At 37.4% G+C, this 17,911-nt stretch overlaps 1 protein-coding gene across 2 annotated transcripts in view; it reads right to left on the minus strand.

The window, feature by feature from the left end:
* rxraa (retinoid X receptor, alpha a) overlaps positions 1-17,911 on the minus strand; it is a 176,849-nt gene that overhangs the window by 24,536 nt on the left and 134,402 nt on the right. For both annotated transcript variants that reach the window (XM_016240203.1, XM_016240202.1), the window contains exon 3: positions 17,481-17,719. In XM_016240203.1, the coding sequence (XP_016095689.1) occupies positions 17,481-17,719 (239 nt within the window). The remainder of the gene's footprint in view (positions 1-17,480; positions 17,720-17,911) is intronic.

Below are 17,911 nucleotides of genomic sequence, written 5' to 3' on the forward strand. Positions count from 1 at the left end.
AGTTGGTATTTTAACACCATGCCAGTTTCCAAGTTGAAAAAGTATAAACTTTGACTGTTAAAAATTTATTCAAAAGTTTTTGCCGAGTAATATAATTTCCTAAGAGATCTTAAGCACAATTTAATAAGTAAGGGACAATGTACATCCAGTCGGTTGTTATAGTAGAATAACCCCCTACAGGGTGACCAGGGCCCCGAGGTGAAGCAGAAAGATTTTAAGTCTGTCTGTTTTAAAATCTTACCAGTTTGTTAGTTATCTTATAATCCATCCATCTGTTCCTTAGCAAGTGTGTAGTGCTGACTTCAGTTACCCGGATAAGCCTGTGTTATCAGCTTTTATCGTTTTTTATCGAGGAATAACATAACTTGGAATGTCGCGACTGACCAATCAGAATCAAGTATTCCACAGAGCAGTGTAATAATATACATTTAAAGGATACTGGACTCCGGCATTAACAGCATATCAGTGGATCTTCTTTTGATATTAAGAATTTGTGTGTGATTCTGGAGTGTCCTTTTCAGCATTGTGTAAATATGATTTGATCCCACTGATTACCGAAAATAAAGATGTGACTTTTACCCACATTAGGGTATTTCATACAGTTTGTGGTTCGTACACCGATCCCATTCATTTTGCCTTTTGTTGATGACGTAAGATACTATAGTAATTTTCATATCAAATCAAAATCTAATACGTTTTTCAGTCAATTTTAAAGTGTTCGGAGTTATCTACGTAGAAATAGAAGTGTCCAGATTTAAGAAAGACTTAACATAGTTAATCACCCTTATCCATGTACATGATTGCATCATCCTAAGAACATGTACGTGTGTTCACACATGCCTGCACACACCCCTTAAACTCATGCATGGACACACACAGTAATGCCACGGCCCATGTCATTACACAGATGACCACAACATGCCCTGAATAAAGAGACTGACTGCTGAAACAAACAGATCAACTGCTCAAAAATGACAATCCAAAGGAACAAAAACACTCAAAGCTTATGAATCTTTGTCAAGAACATGATTAACACTTCTGAAAACTGCTCCTCTTTCATTCAGTATGATGATTAATTCCATCCATCAAAAAACTAACAAGCAAAATGCTGCGGACAAAAGCCCCTGTACTTCCACTCTGCTTGATTTATGATGTCAGAAATGGTCATTGTCCTTGAAAAATGCTGAAGGCAGTCAAGGCTGCAGGGGCCGTAACAGTGCAGCATGTTCTGATGGAGAGAGGTGTTAATGATGAGTGAGCAAAGAGAAAGCATGGGCGGCAGTAAATTACACATGCCATACTTTATTCTGAGGCTGTCAGTTTATGAGAAATAAAAAGCCTTTTGTTATGAATTTCTGCCTGCATGTCTCCGATGAGAACCTTACACATGCTCATGTTACCCACATACAAATACTCATGGGGAGAATTCACTAAGAATGAATAGAGCCCGCTGATAGAGCCATTTATTTGTACCCGCTGTCTGCATTAAGGGCCCGATTCACTAAAGGAATTATGCAAATCAGGTAACGGTGCAAATGTGCCCATAAAATCTTTGCAAAAGTAAAGCTGCATGGCACGATTCCCCATTTGTAGGTTCAGGGTTTAGAACAAACAAATATACTAGTGTACTTTACTTGGACTATACAGTATCACGCCACATTTCAAGAAAAAAATAAGACAAATGTTTCTTAAAATAATTGAAATAATTAACATAAAACAAAACAAATAAAATAAGAAAGTAGACAGTAGAGCATGGAGTTAGCAATGTCAAAGTCATGGGTTCGATTCTCAGGGAATGCATGAACTGATAAAATGTTTATTAAAAATAACTAGTAAATAGTTAATATAGTAATTATTCATAACTAGTATATAAATAGAGTTTAGCATTTAGAGTTTTGCATAGAAAAAAAAGTGTGTGACTTTTACTGAATTTAATGACATTTAATGACCATGACAATGAACCAAAGGTTGTCAGTTAGATGCAGGTTTAAGTTGAAATACTGCATGCAAAAGTGGTGCAACTGTATGAATTCATCCATAATTTTCTCACACTTAACTCATGCACACATATGCACATGATGTGTTAGTTCACATGTAAAAGCAGCTGTTAAAATGAGCCTCTCTCTTCATTTCATACCTTTGTTTGTCTATTTTGCTGGACCTCTGTAGTATGTCTCATCAGATGCAGAGCTGCACTATCAGAGGACTCTATCAGAGTATGGCTATTTTCAACATGCAACTCAATCTGCCCAAACTCCCTCTCAATGTTGTATTTGTGTGTAGGGGTATGTGTGTGTGTGTGTTACAGAAGGATTAAAAGGTCTCAGTTCTGTGACTGTAAATAGAATAATCCTCCCTCCCATACATGATCACATACTCTTCTTTGAGGGGTAGGGTGTCAGACAAGTGCCTTGAGTAAGAACAGCATGATCAGCCAGCCGTGCTGTGACACTTAAGCTGTACAGAGGGGAGGGGGCATCCCAAAAGTTAAGACAACATGCACAAAGACACACATCGAAGTGACTGTTGGTAGGGGTCAAGAGATCATTCTACAGGCCTGCTTCAGAACTGGATATTGAGATTGATCGAATATTTAAAGAGACAGTTCAAAATGGAAAATTATGTAATTATTTACTCTCATGTCATTCTAAACCTATTGTTCTAGGGGACACATGTTCAGATGACACACCTGAGAAGGGATGATGCCAACCCCTCAGAGGACCTCAGATGATGCCAACCCTGAAACAACATACAGAACTACCACATTTTGCTATAAGTTTGATTGCATCATATAATAATTGCTGTTAATAGTGTTCATCGTCTGTTTGATTACGTCTTTAATTGCCATATGTACATTAACTGACAGTCATCACTGATAAGCTACTACTAAATATTGTAGAAACTTAATTTGCTGTAAAGTTGCTTTGCAACGATTTGCATCGTGAAAAGTTAAATTGAATTCAATTGAACATGTTCAGATGACTTCTATATTCTATATTAGAAATATTGGGAGTCCAAATCACTTATAATCTTCTCCTCTAATAAGCTATTATCCAAAGTTAAGTTGAACTAAATAAATAAAAAACAGATAATTCAGGAAAAATTCAATTAAAAAAAGGAAAAAAATACAACAATATTATAAAATTATTCTGATTTATGAATAGGATCAAATGGTTCTTAAAAAAAACTATAAAGACTAGAACCGCAAGAGGTCGCTGTATACCTAAAAGCGCCAGCGGGTAAATTTTACCCACGCACATGACAACTGTATTTATATGGCTAAAGAATATATTATTTCACTGTAGTATGCCACTGTCTTCACAAAAAAGTGTCTAGAGTCATGAAATGATTATGTCTAGTCATCAACTATATTTTTATCCTGTTGTTTTATGTTCAAGATGTTTTTAATGCAGGCTACACTAATCCATAACGGTCAGTAGCCTAAGCTTAAAAAAAAAAAAGAGCCTGCACTGACAACGGAAATTAGAAGGTAGTAGCCTAAATATTTGGGTGGTGTAATATTATAATACAATGTCGTTAATCAATATATTAAGATAACCCATGGTATTTAAATTACTAAAATATCCTATAGACAATAATGAGCAATAATAATTCACCACACTGCATAGGATGATGCAATGATAAATTCAAGCGCACAGCTTCACCTAAATATTTATTAATTTGTTTAGTTATATCATTTATAATTTGAATAAGAGAACACCACCATTAAACTTTGGGTAATCAAAAAATTGTTTTATTCATTACATCATATAGATCTGATTTTTTTCTTCTTCAGGAAATGGCCAGACTAGAATAGCAACACAGTAGCGAACAATAAACGATATGGCAAGACAAAAATTAAATAATTAAACCAAAGTTTGACCAATTAGAGTAACGTGAGGTTAAAACATGTAAATATGATATCTGGATCACTGTCAGATGAGCCGTCAGATGCTGAGCCGACCCAGGACGCATAACTTACCATCAGACTCTCCATCACTCATGGCATTTAGTGTTTCTAATACCTACCTTCCATAAATCGCCTTTTTTAGTCATATTGACTTTATTTATGAAACTGATAACCACTAAATCAGTGAGTGAAAGGTGTTGCCTAGAAATGTACAATGTTAAAACATAAGCGGCAAGAAAATGACAGCACGAAAATACATGCATTATATAGGTGGGTAAATTTGACCCGCTGGCGCTTATAGGTATAAATGCCCCGTTTTTTGATCTGGTTTATTCTAAATAATTTGTGGATTGTAAATTACATAATTTTAGTAAAAGTCAATGACTGGGAACTTGAATGTTTTATTTTAAATCTTTTATGTACATTTGAAAAACAGCCACGGGTAAAATTTACCCCTTGGCAGTTCTAGTGTTAACCACTGTAAACGGATCACTGAGTCAGTAAGTTGAAGCAAATAAATTAAACAAAAAAACAAAACAAAAGTGACCATTTTAGATTAAATGAAAAAAGGAGAAAAAACACAATTCAATTAAAATAAAATTGAATGAGTCTGATTTGAGAACTAGACCAAATGTTTCTTAAAAAATTAACCATTTAAAGCAGCACTATGTAACTTTTGGCGCTCTAGCGGTTAATAAACAGAACTGCACACATCCCGCGGAAGAACATTCCAACCGGAGCTACTTCTCTAAGTTTATGTCTATGGCGATTCACACAGGTATGCGTTACTCCGCAGCGGTGACCAGGCTACAATAGTCCAAATATAAGTACTTATTATAAGTGTACAGTAGTGATTTGGAATAAGACAAAAAAGCGGTTTGGAAGATGAATTCATGATGTACTCGCTCATTATATACATTTTGCAAATGTTGAACACATAAAAAGTTACATAGTGCTGCTTTAAGCTATTAGCCACTGTGAATCATTGAGTCAGTAAGTTTAACTAAAAAAAAAAAAATAATAATAAATTAGGAAAATTTTAATGAAAAATGAATTAAAGAAAACAATACAAATAAAATGTAATGAAATGGGTCTGATTTGTGAATTGAATTTTAAAAAATCTTCAAAAATGTTGTATTTTTCATCAACAAATTAAGAAAGTCGTATAGGTTTGGAGTAACAGAGTTAGTAAATATTTCTTCTAGGGAATTTTAAGTTAACTATGCTTTCAACTTCTCATGGGTATGTCATGGTTTATTTTATCATATGTGCCAAAGCTGAGCAGAAGAGAGAGAGAGAGAGGTTGTCAGCACCTCTAGATCTGTATATCTGTGGTGAAACACATAACAGGGTCAGAGAGTGTTGACTCAGTAGAGTAAGAACAGTAGCCTTGACCTTAAAAACTCACTAGCAAAGGGAAGTCATGCCAGATCTAAGCATCAGATACCGGTCGACTTATCTTGCCAAGACTTGTGTATCCATCCAGCCTTTGTGCAAGTACGCTATAGATGTTGACACTTGGTTGTCAAGCATAAGCTAGAGACAGAGAAGAGCTGTGCTGTCACGAATTTTGTCTCTATTTTAATAGTCAAGTAATCTGTCACTCACAATGATATAAGCTTTCACACGGTTTGTTCTTTCATTTAAGTCACGAAATGGAATGCAGGTATCTAAAGGGTACAAGTGTTTTTAACTTGACACTGCATAAATGCAACACTTACTGTGCAAGACATCCAGTTGCATCAAAACAATCAAACCCAGGCAAAAACATTTGTCTAGTGCATTTTTATAAATAAAATGGCATAAAAACAGGCAAGAATAGCCTTTTTCTTTTCATACATTCGCATTCAACATGATGTTATAATCTAGCATGGTTTAGCAGAATGTTTTGTCCATTTCTTTCTTGGTGGAAAGCTCAAGTTTCGCCCCTATGGACACCAAGTTCAGTCTGCAAAACTCTCGTCACATCAATCTGCTTTAGTTTCAGGATTCAGACTTGAATGGTGCTTAAGGAGCAGTGTTGGGCAAGTTACTCTGAAAATGTAATCAAAATACTGATTACTCCTTTTAAAAGTTATCACGTTACTGTTCTGTTTACTTTATTTCAAAAGTAATTCGTTACATTACTAGTTACGTTACTTTTTTCTCCATGAAATTTATGAAATCCCAGCATACACGCTCCCGATAAATATTTGTTATTAAAGCATCAACATTCACAGAACACTGTTATTTTTAACTAAAGCGAGCGGCTGCTGCGTGCATGGTTTGGCATGGCAGAATGCCAGCAAAGAGCACTGCATTTATAATCTCTAAAAGACATTTCAGTTCATCGCAATCTCACAAATCTCTGTTATAACACAATAAATATATGCATAATGAATCTTTCATAATGTCTACAATTCGTGTTATAATGAGAGGATTTGTGAGCACGCAAATTTCATGAGCACCCATCTTGTCCCGCGCTGCTGTTGCGTCGGGTCTCGCGGGAGCAGGTCTCTAATCCACTGGCACTTGACTCGACAGTGCGTGTGCTACATCCTTTTTACAATCTCTAGATTATAAAACACTGCATTCTGTCAGCAATGTAACGCGGCAGTAACGTATAGAGACTTCGGCTCGTAACTATACTCTAATTTCTAATTAAATTACTTTGTTACTAAAAAAGTAATCAAATTACAGTAACGCGTTACTAAGTAATGCGTTACTGCCCAACACAGTTAAGGAGTCATATATGCTCCCACGAATGGATACATTTTATGTGATATGAAACACACGAGCGGTGATCTGGCAAGGCAAAGTCGAAGCACATCACACAAAAAGAGTACGAGCATAAATTTGGAACCTTAGAAGAGCTTAGCTGATCTTACCAAGCCGAAAAACAGACTTCCCTCCCAAGGACACTTCAAAGGGTAAACCAAATCCTGCAGCAGCAACCTTTAACACATGCTCACCTCTCAAAACCAAAAAGCAACTTCACACTGAGGCGAACCAGAGTGCACTCGAGTGGAGTGGACTTCAAATGAAAGAAATATTGAACATGCCTACTTAATTGTGTTGAGTACATTTGACATATGTATAAACCAAGGTTTTAAAGCTATAAACTGCAGTGATTTTACCACAGTAAAATGGAGTAAAAGCCACTAATGTTCAATTAATAATTATATACAATCATAATATTAACCATAACAAACACAAATCACTCTATTTGACACATATACAACTCATGCACATTAAAGCAGGCTGTCATAATTATAAATGACAAATTTATAATGACAATTATACATTTTTTTGTTTTGTGATAATTAAATAATAATAATAATTTTTTTATATTGTAAATGTTCTCTTTTGGGGGAAACACATTTACAAACAATCCAAAAACAAACAAACAAACAAACAAACACAAAAACAAAATGCTGATGCACTTTGCATTAATTATGCATGTTTATCCATCTATTAGATAATGGCTATTTTTATGCTGACTTTACAAATGACACATTCACCAGAATTGTCCACCCAGCGGCTACGTCACTCTGTTATCACAACAAACTCCAACGCCAATCCACGCTTGACTGGGATGTGTACATCAACACATGGAAAAGCTTTGCTGATAACAGTGACATTATCCTTATCTCTAACCACTGCGGGGCACTGGGCCGATCCCCTCTGCCTGATAATCCACTCAACATCTGACCTCCGATCGTTCACACCCATTACTCACCCTGAGTGTGACCTCATAGAGGCTGCTGTCAGTAGTGGTGTGGGAGACACATTTGGAGCCGTCCCTGTGCATATGGCTGTCAGCGGCAGTAAGTTAGCCCTGTTTTGTATCAGCCCTCAAGGCGGGTGTCGGTGTCATTTGGGTTCTTGCAGTGAAACGCTTCTCGACAGGGTGTTCAACTCTCAAACATGCATCACTCAGGCGGCCCCTAAGACAGTTTTGGAAGCCTGACAGCCTGAGAGTCGTAGCATAATGCAAACTCAAAAAAAAAATCGTTGATGCAAAAAATGCAAAGAGCATTTTCTTTTGAAATTAAATATAAAATATTACTGAAATACTGTTTCTCGGGCCATATATATATATATATATATATATACATATATATATTTTTTTTTGCAGTGCAGATAAACAAAAATAAATAACTAAAAATGAATAAAAATAAACCTATGCATCATTCCCATTCCGTCAGTTTGTGATTCCGGGCACATGCATGCACACACATGAACACTCCAGAAACCTTTCCATATGTTTGGATAAGACTGATCGGTCATATCTGGTTCAGAGAGTTTGTTCCTTCCTGTCGAAGCCAAACAAGGTGCATCATACAGCAATCAAGACAACACTGGTGGCCAACCACTATCCTTCAGCCTCGTGCAGCTCCAGCACCGGGTGAAGTCAAGAAAAGAGAGGCAGATCTAATACCCGCCGCTCCATTCTGTCTGGCTCCTGCTGTGCATGATGTCTGTGCTTTGGTAGACTGTGCTGGGCCAAGACAGATTATAACGGTAGAGCCGTTTCCTCTGAAGAAATGTTGTATGGTGGAATAATTGCCTAGAGCTGAAACAGCTGTCAGCATCCAGAGCTAATCTCCGAGTGTGGATAATCATCACTGGAGCGCTGTGTTTGCAACAATTGCCATGTGCCTGCATTGTTAAAACCATAACGAAACATGGAGATTTGTAAATGCTGATTATTAAAAACACAAGTGAATGCACAGACACTTTAAAATAAAAAAAAATTAATAAAATTAAATAAGACAGAAAATGGGCTTAAAAATGTAAACTTTCAGTCTGGACCTGGTGATAAGCCACCTCACAAGTGCAAAACACAAGCATTCAGAGCAAACAAAACGAAAGAAGCTGTCCTTGAGCTCACATGATAATGCCTCCACTAATTTCAAGGTTTTACTTGAAAAATAAACCATTTTGTGTTTGAGGGCTTTTGTGTACGAGTATCAAGGTTGCAAGGAATTAACAGGCAAAATCTGCAGCTCCTACTGCATGACTTCTTCGGATCGCCTGAGGACACAGATAGAGGTAGAAAGCGAGAAGAGACATTTTTTTGGTAAAGTAAAAGCAAATGTGCATTGTGTATCTTTCCACACTCAGCAAACAATTCTTTTGTGCACATCAAAATCCCCTTTTCTACCTATTTGGAAAACCCCCTGCAAGCTGAGCCCCTTTGAGAACATTTGAAACAACTGTTATTAAAAGTGCTCTCTCCTCCAACACACACTCTCAGTGTTTTACCCTTAAGAGCAGTTCACTTGTTCTTTTCTCAACAGAAGTCTAAAAGTTAGAAAGGACGTGTCATTTTGCCCCCAGGTTTGGGTTATAAGTTTCAAGAGAGCTGCTGTTTCTTATTTTCTCTGTCTTTCTTAGCTAGCACACACTTTGGCACACAAAGCCTATTAGCGACAGTTGCTTAGCTTGAAGTTTCTTTAATAGAGGCTAAATGTTTTAGAGACTGAGCTGTACTGTAAACCCAATTCAGTGCCAAACTAGCCATTCGGTCAGACCAGAGACAGCATGAAGCACAATGGTTAATATGCAGTCTGTTGGAATGGAAGTCCCACATTCAGTTTAAAAAGTCCATGTTTGTTTACTAATTAATAATAAAAAATAAAAAAAACAATAAGACGGGTCAAATCAAGAGATATAGAGAAAACTAAAACTAAATGCCACTAAAAATAACAAAACAAGAGATCAGAGTATCACAGAGACCTTATTTATAAAATAAAATAAAAATATAATAAAGACAGGTAATACCTAGATTAGAATAGAGACCTAACACTTTTGAAAAAAATAACATAAAATAAAAAATAAGACAAGACACTGGTAAGAACATCAGAGACTCTTGACTTTGGCCAGTAAACAACCACCTAGCGACCACTCAAAACATGCTAGCAAGGTAGCAACCAATTAGAACACCTGCAACCACATAAGATGCTAATGCTAAAACCACCCCAAACACTTCAGCAACAGCATAGCAATGCCTCGGTAACCATCCACAGCATCGGAGCATCAAGGCAGTGATTTTTGCTTAAGATTTTCACACTGGCACTGAAGGAGTTAACAGAACTATGAAAGTGAATAAAACTGAAACTTGAAATGTGATCAGACGCTTTTATATTTTTGTTCTCTCTTTACCCTCTTCCCCACAAACCTTGGGATCACATCTGAATGTGAAATAACAAAAGAGACATATTTTCTTCATTAGAGGCCCTGTGAAAGCATCTCGCTCAAGGCCAGAGTTTGTATTCTATCCTTCTCCCCCCACAGGCTTCACAGAGCTGAGCAAATACTTGCCTGAAGGGGTGCTCTGTTTGTCAGAACTCATGGGCACTTTTTTTTCTCCATATGGTCTCAAAGTTAACTACTGGCTGCATATGTTACACAGCAAATTCATATAATCAGGCCTTAAAGGAATATTCCAGGTTAAATACAAGTTAAGCTATACTTATCAGACTAATAACTCATAATAACTGCTGAGAAAAAAAAAGATATGAAACAATAAACAATGTAAACATAAAAAGGACAGAGCAAACAACTAAGGTAGGTGCATCACTCTCAATACACTTAATTTTTTACTTATTGCAGCCCAAATTGTTCAATAATCCAGTATTTATCTGTTCACGGGGTCACGACCTCCGGCACAGACTGATGGGTGGCACCACCGGGGTCATGGGATCAAGTACTTGCTGCTATTTAATGAATCACAGGATGACAGTGAAAGCGAGATGACAGCTCTTCCGTACTAGACGACGGCTGCATCTCCAAACCAAAAATGTGTACGTAACAGACTGTGGCTGTAGCTTTAAGATATTTACACCAAGTATAATATGACTACGCACAGATATAAAAGAAAAAAAAAAGTTACTTTAACAATTAACAGTAACTTTCATAACATACATACATAGATGTGCACACACAATACAAACATACATAAAAATATTAGCTTTTATGTAGTTATCACTTCTCATTAGTAGATTGTAGTATACTAGGGGTGGAACTAGCGGAAAAAAATCGAACCGTACGGTTCTCCACACACGGTTCGGCACGCGCTAGGCTCAACTTAAACCTTACAATGCATCTGTAATATGGTTTGCTATAAATAACACGTAAAACAAACAGGGTTTGGCTAATATATGTCTCTGTTGATGGATGCACATTCTGGCTTCCCAATACATTACAACAACAGCGATGGGAAAAAGAAAAAAAAAACGTAGACAAACCATTCACTCTTGTTCAATGCGACTGCCCTATGCTGGAATATGAGCATTTATTCCGTCATCACCCGGGTGCTGATAGTGCGTGCGCACAGGTGAGACCTGAACAGCACACGTTGATATCTGTGTTTAAGCTAAACTTGTTTAAGCTTTGCCAGTTTAAACATTTAAGAGCCAAAGGATGCGAGCTCGTGCGCGCAGTGAGAAGATTTGTGCGTGCGCTCATCCGAATCGCTCAAACCCACGCCTCAGAACGCATGCAAATATTAAGCTTTCTCAGAAGAACTGTGTTTAAATGGACAAATTCACACAAAAATTATGTCAAAATGCCCATCTTGGTAAGTATCCTATAGCAGACATAGCCGCCTGAACGTACCGTATCTTAAAGTGACAGCACTTTCTTAATATTAATCAAACAGCAACAACAAAGAAATCACACTGCTCTTGATTGAATAGATTTTGTAACTTTAATAAAGATGAATCTTTAATTTATACAGTCAAATATGCAATGCTGTTTTACATTTCATTACTTTATTTCAGTTTCGGAAAACTAATGTTAGACCTACCTAAAAAAACTGAAAATCACTATTTATTTTATTTGTGTCTTTACTCTATTGTATTTATTTGTGCTGTTGCTTGTAGTTAGATAGATTATTCTTATTTTCTTTATTTTTATATGACAGTATAGTTTTTGCCTAAACATAGCACATACTGAAACTGTGACTCTAAAACCGTGATACAAACCGAACCGTGAGTAAGTTGAACCGTTCCACCCCTATAGTATACCTAACTACTTTTCCAAAAGTATAGTTTGACTATACTTTAAAATAACGGTAGCATGAAAAGTTTGAAAATTGTTTCCTCAACACGGATAATGAGCTTCCAGTAACAACTTCCAGTCTTTCAGTACAGTACACATCGAACCTTCAGAAAACATTTAGGCTGGATCGAGAACTAGCAAATGTTCAGGGATTCTTTTGGGCTGACAAGAGTGGCATATCTGCGGTGATTGTCACTGGAAGTGTAAACCGAACCATGTTCTGCCTAATGTGTGCCAGCTGCTGGGAGACGGCAGAGTCCGTGCTGTGCCAGGGTTGGTGGGATCAGGGGCGATTCTAGGATTCTCATTTTAGGGGGGCTCAGCCCCCAATGAGGGTATAATAATAAAAAATAAAATATAATAAAATAATGTTTGACTAATAGGTTAGGGTTGTATACTAAACATATTGCAGTATTCCACTCTATTGCATAAGTTAGATGGGTATAATATTTGAGTACTGAATAAGCCAAATAGAAGTCTTCCTGATCACAGACACACACACACACAATTTTACTGTTTGCATTTCTAGTACAAACCTCTTGCTATGCTCAAATACTGTCTGTCACTGTCTTCAATCATTTCTGTGCATAACTGTATGGTAGTTAATGCCACAAGCACTGTAATATGTTTTATATTGAAAGTTAAATTTTCAAATGAAAATAGCAACATTTTATAAAGTATGCATTCATATGTGTGGTGTGATGAGGGGTGAGCACAGCGAAAACTTTACTGTAGAAGGGAAAACCGATTGCTCCCCCATGACATCTTGTAAACTGTTTTTATGACAAAGAACTGCACAGATGCAGATATTATAACAATCTATGGATAAACACACACCTTGTCCTCTGTTTCTCACTCTGCGCCACCACGGCCAGTGGATTGAAGAACGCTCTGAAAGACGGGGAGGAGCCGATCATGAATTTGTGTACAGCTTATGGAGCAAATTGCGAAATTTTTAGTGGGGGGGGGGGGGAATCGCCTAGCGATGCCCCTGGGGGGGATTGAGGTCTCCAGGCGGCGGACAGTGAATCTTTAATTTATACAGTCAAATATGCAATGCTGTTTTACATTTCATTACTTTATTTCAGTTTCGGAAAACTAATGTTAGACCTACCTAAAAAAACTGAAAATCACTATTTATTTTATTTGTGTCTTTACTCTATTGTATTTATTTGTGCTGTTGCTTGTAGTTAGATAGATTATTCTTATTTTCTTTATTTTTATATGACAGTATAGTTTTTGCCTAAACATAGCACATACTGAAACTGTGACTCTAAAACCGTGATACAAACCGAACCGTGAGTAAGTTGAACCGTTCCACCCCTATAGTATACCTAACTACTTTTCCAAAAGTATAGTTTGACTATACTTTAAAATAACGGTAGCATGAAAAGTTTGAAAATTGTTTCCTCAACACGGATAATGAGCTTCCAGTAACAACTTCCAGTCTTTCAGTACAGTACACATCGAACCTTCAGAAAACATTTAGGCTGGATCGAGAACTAGCAAATGTTCAGGGATTCTTTTGGGCTGACAAGAGTGGCATATCTGCGGTGATTGTCACTGGAAGTGTAAACCGAACCATGTTCTGCCTAATGTGTGCCAGCTGCTGGGAGACGGCAGAGTCCGTGCTGTGCCAGGGTTGGTGGGATCAGGGGCGATTCTAGGATTCTCATTTTAGGGGGGCTCAGCCCCCAATGAGGGTATAATAATAAAAAATAAAATATAATAAAATAATGTTTGACTAATAGGTTAGGGTTGTATACTAAACATATTGCAGTATTCCACTCTATTGCATAAGTTAGATGGGTATAATATTTGAGTACTGAATAAGCCAAATAGAAGTCTTCCTGATCACAGACACACACACACACAATTTTACTGTTTGCATTTCTAGTACAAACCTCTTGCTATGCTCAAATACTGTCTGTCACTGTCTTCAATCATTTCTGTGCATAACTGTATGGTAGTTAATGCCACAAGCACTGTAATATGTTTTATATTGAAAGTTAAATTTTCAAATGAAAATAGCAACATTTTATAAAGTATGCATTCATATGTGTGGTGTGATGAGGGGTGAGCACAGCGAAAACTTTACTGTAGAAGGGAAAACCGATTGCTCCCCCATGACATCTTGTAAACTGTTTTTATGACAAAGAACTGCACAGATGCAGATATTATAACAATCTATGGATAAACACACACCTTGTCCTCTGTTTCTCACTCTGCGCCACCACGGCCAGTGGATTGAAGAACGCTCTGAAAGACGGGGAGGAGCCGATCATGAATTTGTGTACAGCTTATGGAGCAAATTGCGAAATTTTTAGTGGGGGGGGGGGAGAATCGCCTAGCGATGCCCATGGGTGGGATTGAGGTCTACAGGCGGCTGACAGCATTTGCATATATCACTGTAGGTCGTCTCTATCAAAACCAACCTCCCCAAGTGTGGCCAGTCTGAACATTTCAAAAGAAAAGAGAGATAATCCATGAAAGCCACAGTCCAACTCAAATAAATGTGTATTGTAAATGCGTTCCAGCTGAATGCTGTTTTAGAGAGGTGGATGCTGTTATGTGAAACTGTACACAGACTAAAACACAGACACACTAAACCAGACAAAACAAAAATCTATTGTTTTATATTCAGTAGGTGCCATGACACGGGCGGTACAACACTTGAAATCTGAGACAAAAACCTGAGGTGCCAATGAATATATACAATATATATATATATATATATATATATAACTAATACATAAATAAGTGATTTAATATACAAATAAATTAATTAAGGGCTTAATTTAGTGAAATTTTTTTTTATCCTTAATGGTTATTAATTTACATAAATTTGGTCTTTATGAAAGTAAAAAATAAATAAGTGATAAAACTTTCTTGCCCGTTGTTGACTAACTTTAAGGACTCCAATGTAAAAATGATGCACAAAAAGTGCAAGTGGTTACATTAGCCGATGTTAAACCTCCAAAACGAATATTTAGTGAACAAAATGATGATTGATCTTGACTCTTGCCTTGTTTATGTTGCACGTTGTGGATTTTCAGTGTGTTGCTGGGCGGTTGGTGTCAGTGGGGTGCCTGTTCCAGATCCTCTGAGGTTAAAGGGGCCATGAACTGCATTTTTTTAAATTTAGTTTACTATAACTTGTGTTTTCTTTTATTTCTTTGTTTTATTGATTTTAGTTTAATTCTGTTTCTCTGTGCAGCACTTTGGTTGGCTCTGTCGTTATTAAATGTGCTATATAAATAAATTAAACTGAAACTGAAAGTATTTATTGAGGTTCACTTCAAATGTTAGTGTGATTTTACATCAAAAATCATCATAATTTATAAGTAATAGGCTATTTTCTATCCTGTTTTTGAGCCTCTCTGCAGAACGGTCTGTTTTTATAGACGGGGCGCATTCAAGACTCGCAAGTAAATGCCCACTGCTATGATTGGCTAACAGTTTTGCTTATTAAAATAACAGATGGATGCTGCTGTGACGTACTCCGAAAACAACATGGGTTATTTGGGTTAAAAAGGTATAAATACTCAGTATATATCAAACGGTCTGGAACAGGAAATGTAATAGTGGTAAAAGCACATTTACTCACACTTGAGTGTTGCGACATTACTGTTGGATCCACTCTATTCAGACTCAGCACTGCATCATCTTTACTTTCAGTCTCTCTAAAAAGCCTGCATCATACTGTCTTGTTTAAAAATTAAACCGTATTCCATAGCAAAGTAAAGCAAACAAACAAACAAAGTGTTTCACTGACGCGATCTGGAGCTCTTTGCTAATTTTACCACGTGAGTGGCGCAACACGACTATAGACAACAGAACCCATTATAATCGGCGATTCTGTCTACACTGGATGCAGCACAGATTAACACAACAAATCCCCGAAAGTAAACTGATGTCCCGCTCTATTTCTGACATACTCCAACCATTCGTGCCGCTTCTGACCTGAAAGAGAAATTGATTTGCGACATGACGCAACAGTGCTCGAGTCCAATCTAGATATGTTAGAATCACAAGGAAGGCAATTCAAAGACTATTTTTCACAACCTACACTATACAATGTCTTGTAATCTTATAATGTCATCTGTATGACATCCTGTGTTTGCTTGTCTCTAGTACTTCCTCTCCTACTACTACAAGAGTGTATCAGTGGGCGGGGCTAAAGAGGCAGTGCTGTAGAAGCAGGCTTTGATCTTCTCCTGCGGAGGTGGTGTTTAGCCACACTATTACGTTATAAAGTGGCACATTCCAAAATTAGTCGTTTTCTGAGCTTGGTTTCAATAAAAGATGTTTTTAAACTAACGAGAAAGTTTTGAAACTTACAGGATGTAACATTGACATTACACTGACCTGTTATATGTCAAAAGATCAATGGAAATTTGATTTCTCTGTCCCTCTGTATTTAAAGGGGTCATGAACTGAGTAGCAACCCCATTCCACCCGGCTGGGCTTGAAAACAGCCAGTCAGCCAAGTGCTAAACATAAGTGACAAATGCCGTCTGACTCAAATCACCTTCCATCAGACCCCATGACTGCCTCCCACCCAGAGAGAGATAAACAGTGCTGCGTAAAGATAAAACTGGTTTCTCTAGGCTTCTCTCACTACTGTTCGTCAATGCAATAACCAAACCTGCACTCAAAATTTCAGCATTTGCACAGTCCAGAAAATACAGATATAAAAATACACATGAAGCCTCAGATACAGATATGAATGATCATGACTGACTCATTGAAAACTGTCTAAAATGGAAACTACTGTATTAAACCAATATATTTGGTGTTTGGATTGCGGGGTGGACTCTGACAACTGTTGCTACCAAATAACAGTAAGTTTAAAGACTATGCAAAATCATTCAACAATGTTTTCTGTCCTGTGTTGATGGATTATTTAATGTTTTGGTGGAAAATCTCTAATAAAAGTGTCTTTTTAAAAAAATAGAATTTAGGTTATCCCACACACACATTTACATAATATGTATTAAAGTAGAAATGAACATTAACTAGATAAATGAATGCTGTAAGCTCAAAAAGTAAAATGTTTTTTTTCCCAGTTTGTATTCAATATATTCACTTCAAAATCCACTTTAACTTCCTCAAATTTAACAACGTTATAATTTAAAATGAGTGAAAAGCCTGGAGAAAAACCTCAGTACAGTTATCAATGAGAAAAAAGGACAATGCTCCAATTTTTCCCACATACATGTGTGAACTTGAAAACCATTTTACTCAAGTTGATCAGGCTTTCAAAGAAAACTAGGACACTGCCAGCTTTGATGTCTTAATTGTGAGCCTTTTTTAAAAATGACAAAGAGATGTGCAGGCCTATTTATGGAACAAACGACAGATCTAGTGAGAGTACTGGAAAGAGAGCGAGCGAGACAGAATGGACGAGTTAAATTGAACGATTTTTAACAATGTTTAATTATGAAGCACAAATACGACTTCTGAATGAGAGTGCTTCTTTTTAAATACAGCTCTGAAGGAGGGTCTCGGAGTGTGGCCTTACCTGTGGGCTGATGCTGGGGCCGTAGCCCATCCCGGGTGACACCATGGAATGTGGCCCCATGGGTGAGCTGATGACAGAGAAGGGAGAGCCCAGGCCGTTCATGGGTGAGCTCAGAGTGCTGATGGGGGAGTGCAGAGACCCTGAGTGGCCTAAAGAAGTCGGGCTCAGCAGTGATGGGTGCATCCCCCGGTGGGATGTGGGAGAGCTGAGAGGAGAGGACGTCATCTGTCCCGAGCAGTCTGTGGGAAGGAAAGTGGAAGGAAGTGGTTAGAACATTTACCATAGCTTTAGTCTGCAGCTATTTGCTAAAAAATGTCAGTGAAGAGATAATTTCCTCTTTCCAAGTATTAAGACATGAGACAGGCAGCTAAAGGCCTATACACCAGAGAGAGAGAGAGAGAGAGAGAGAGAGAGAGAGAGAGAGAGAGAGA

This window comes from Sinocyclocheilus grahami, unplaced genomic scaffold, assembly GCF_001515645.1.
Source record: "Sinocyclocheilus grahami isolate Dianchi unplaced genomic scaffold, SAMN03320097.WGS_v1.1 scaffold584.1, whole genome shotgun sequence".
Classification (NCBI taxonomy): Eukaryota; Metazoa; Chordata; class Actinopteri; order Cypriniformes; family Cyprinidae; genus Sinocyclocheilus; species Sinocyclocheilus grahami.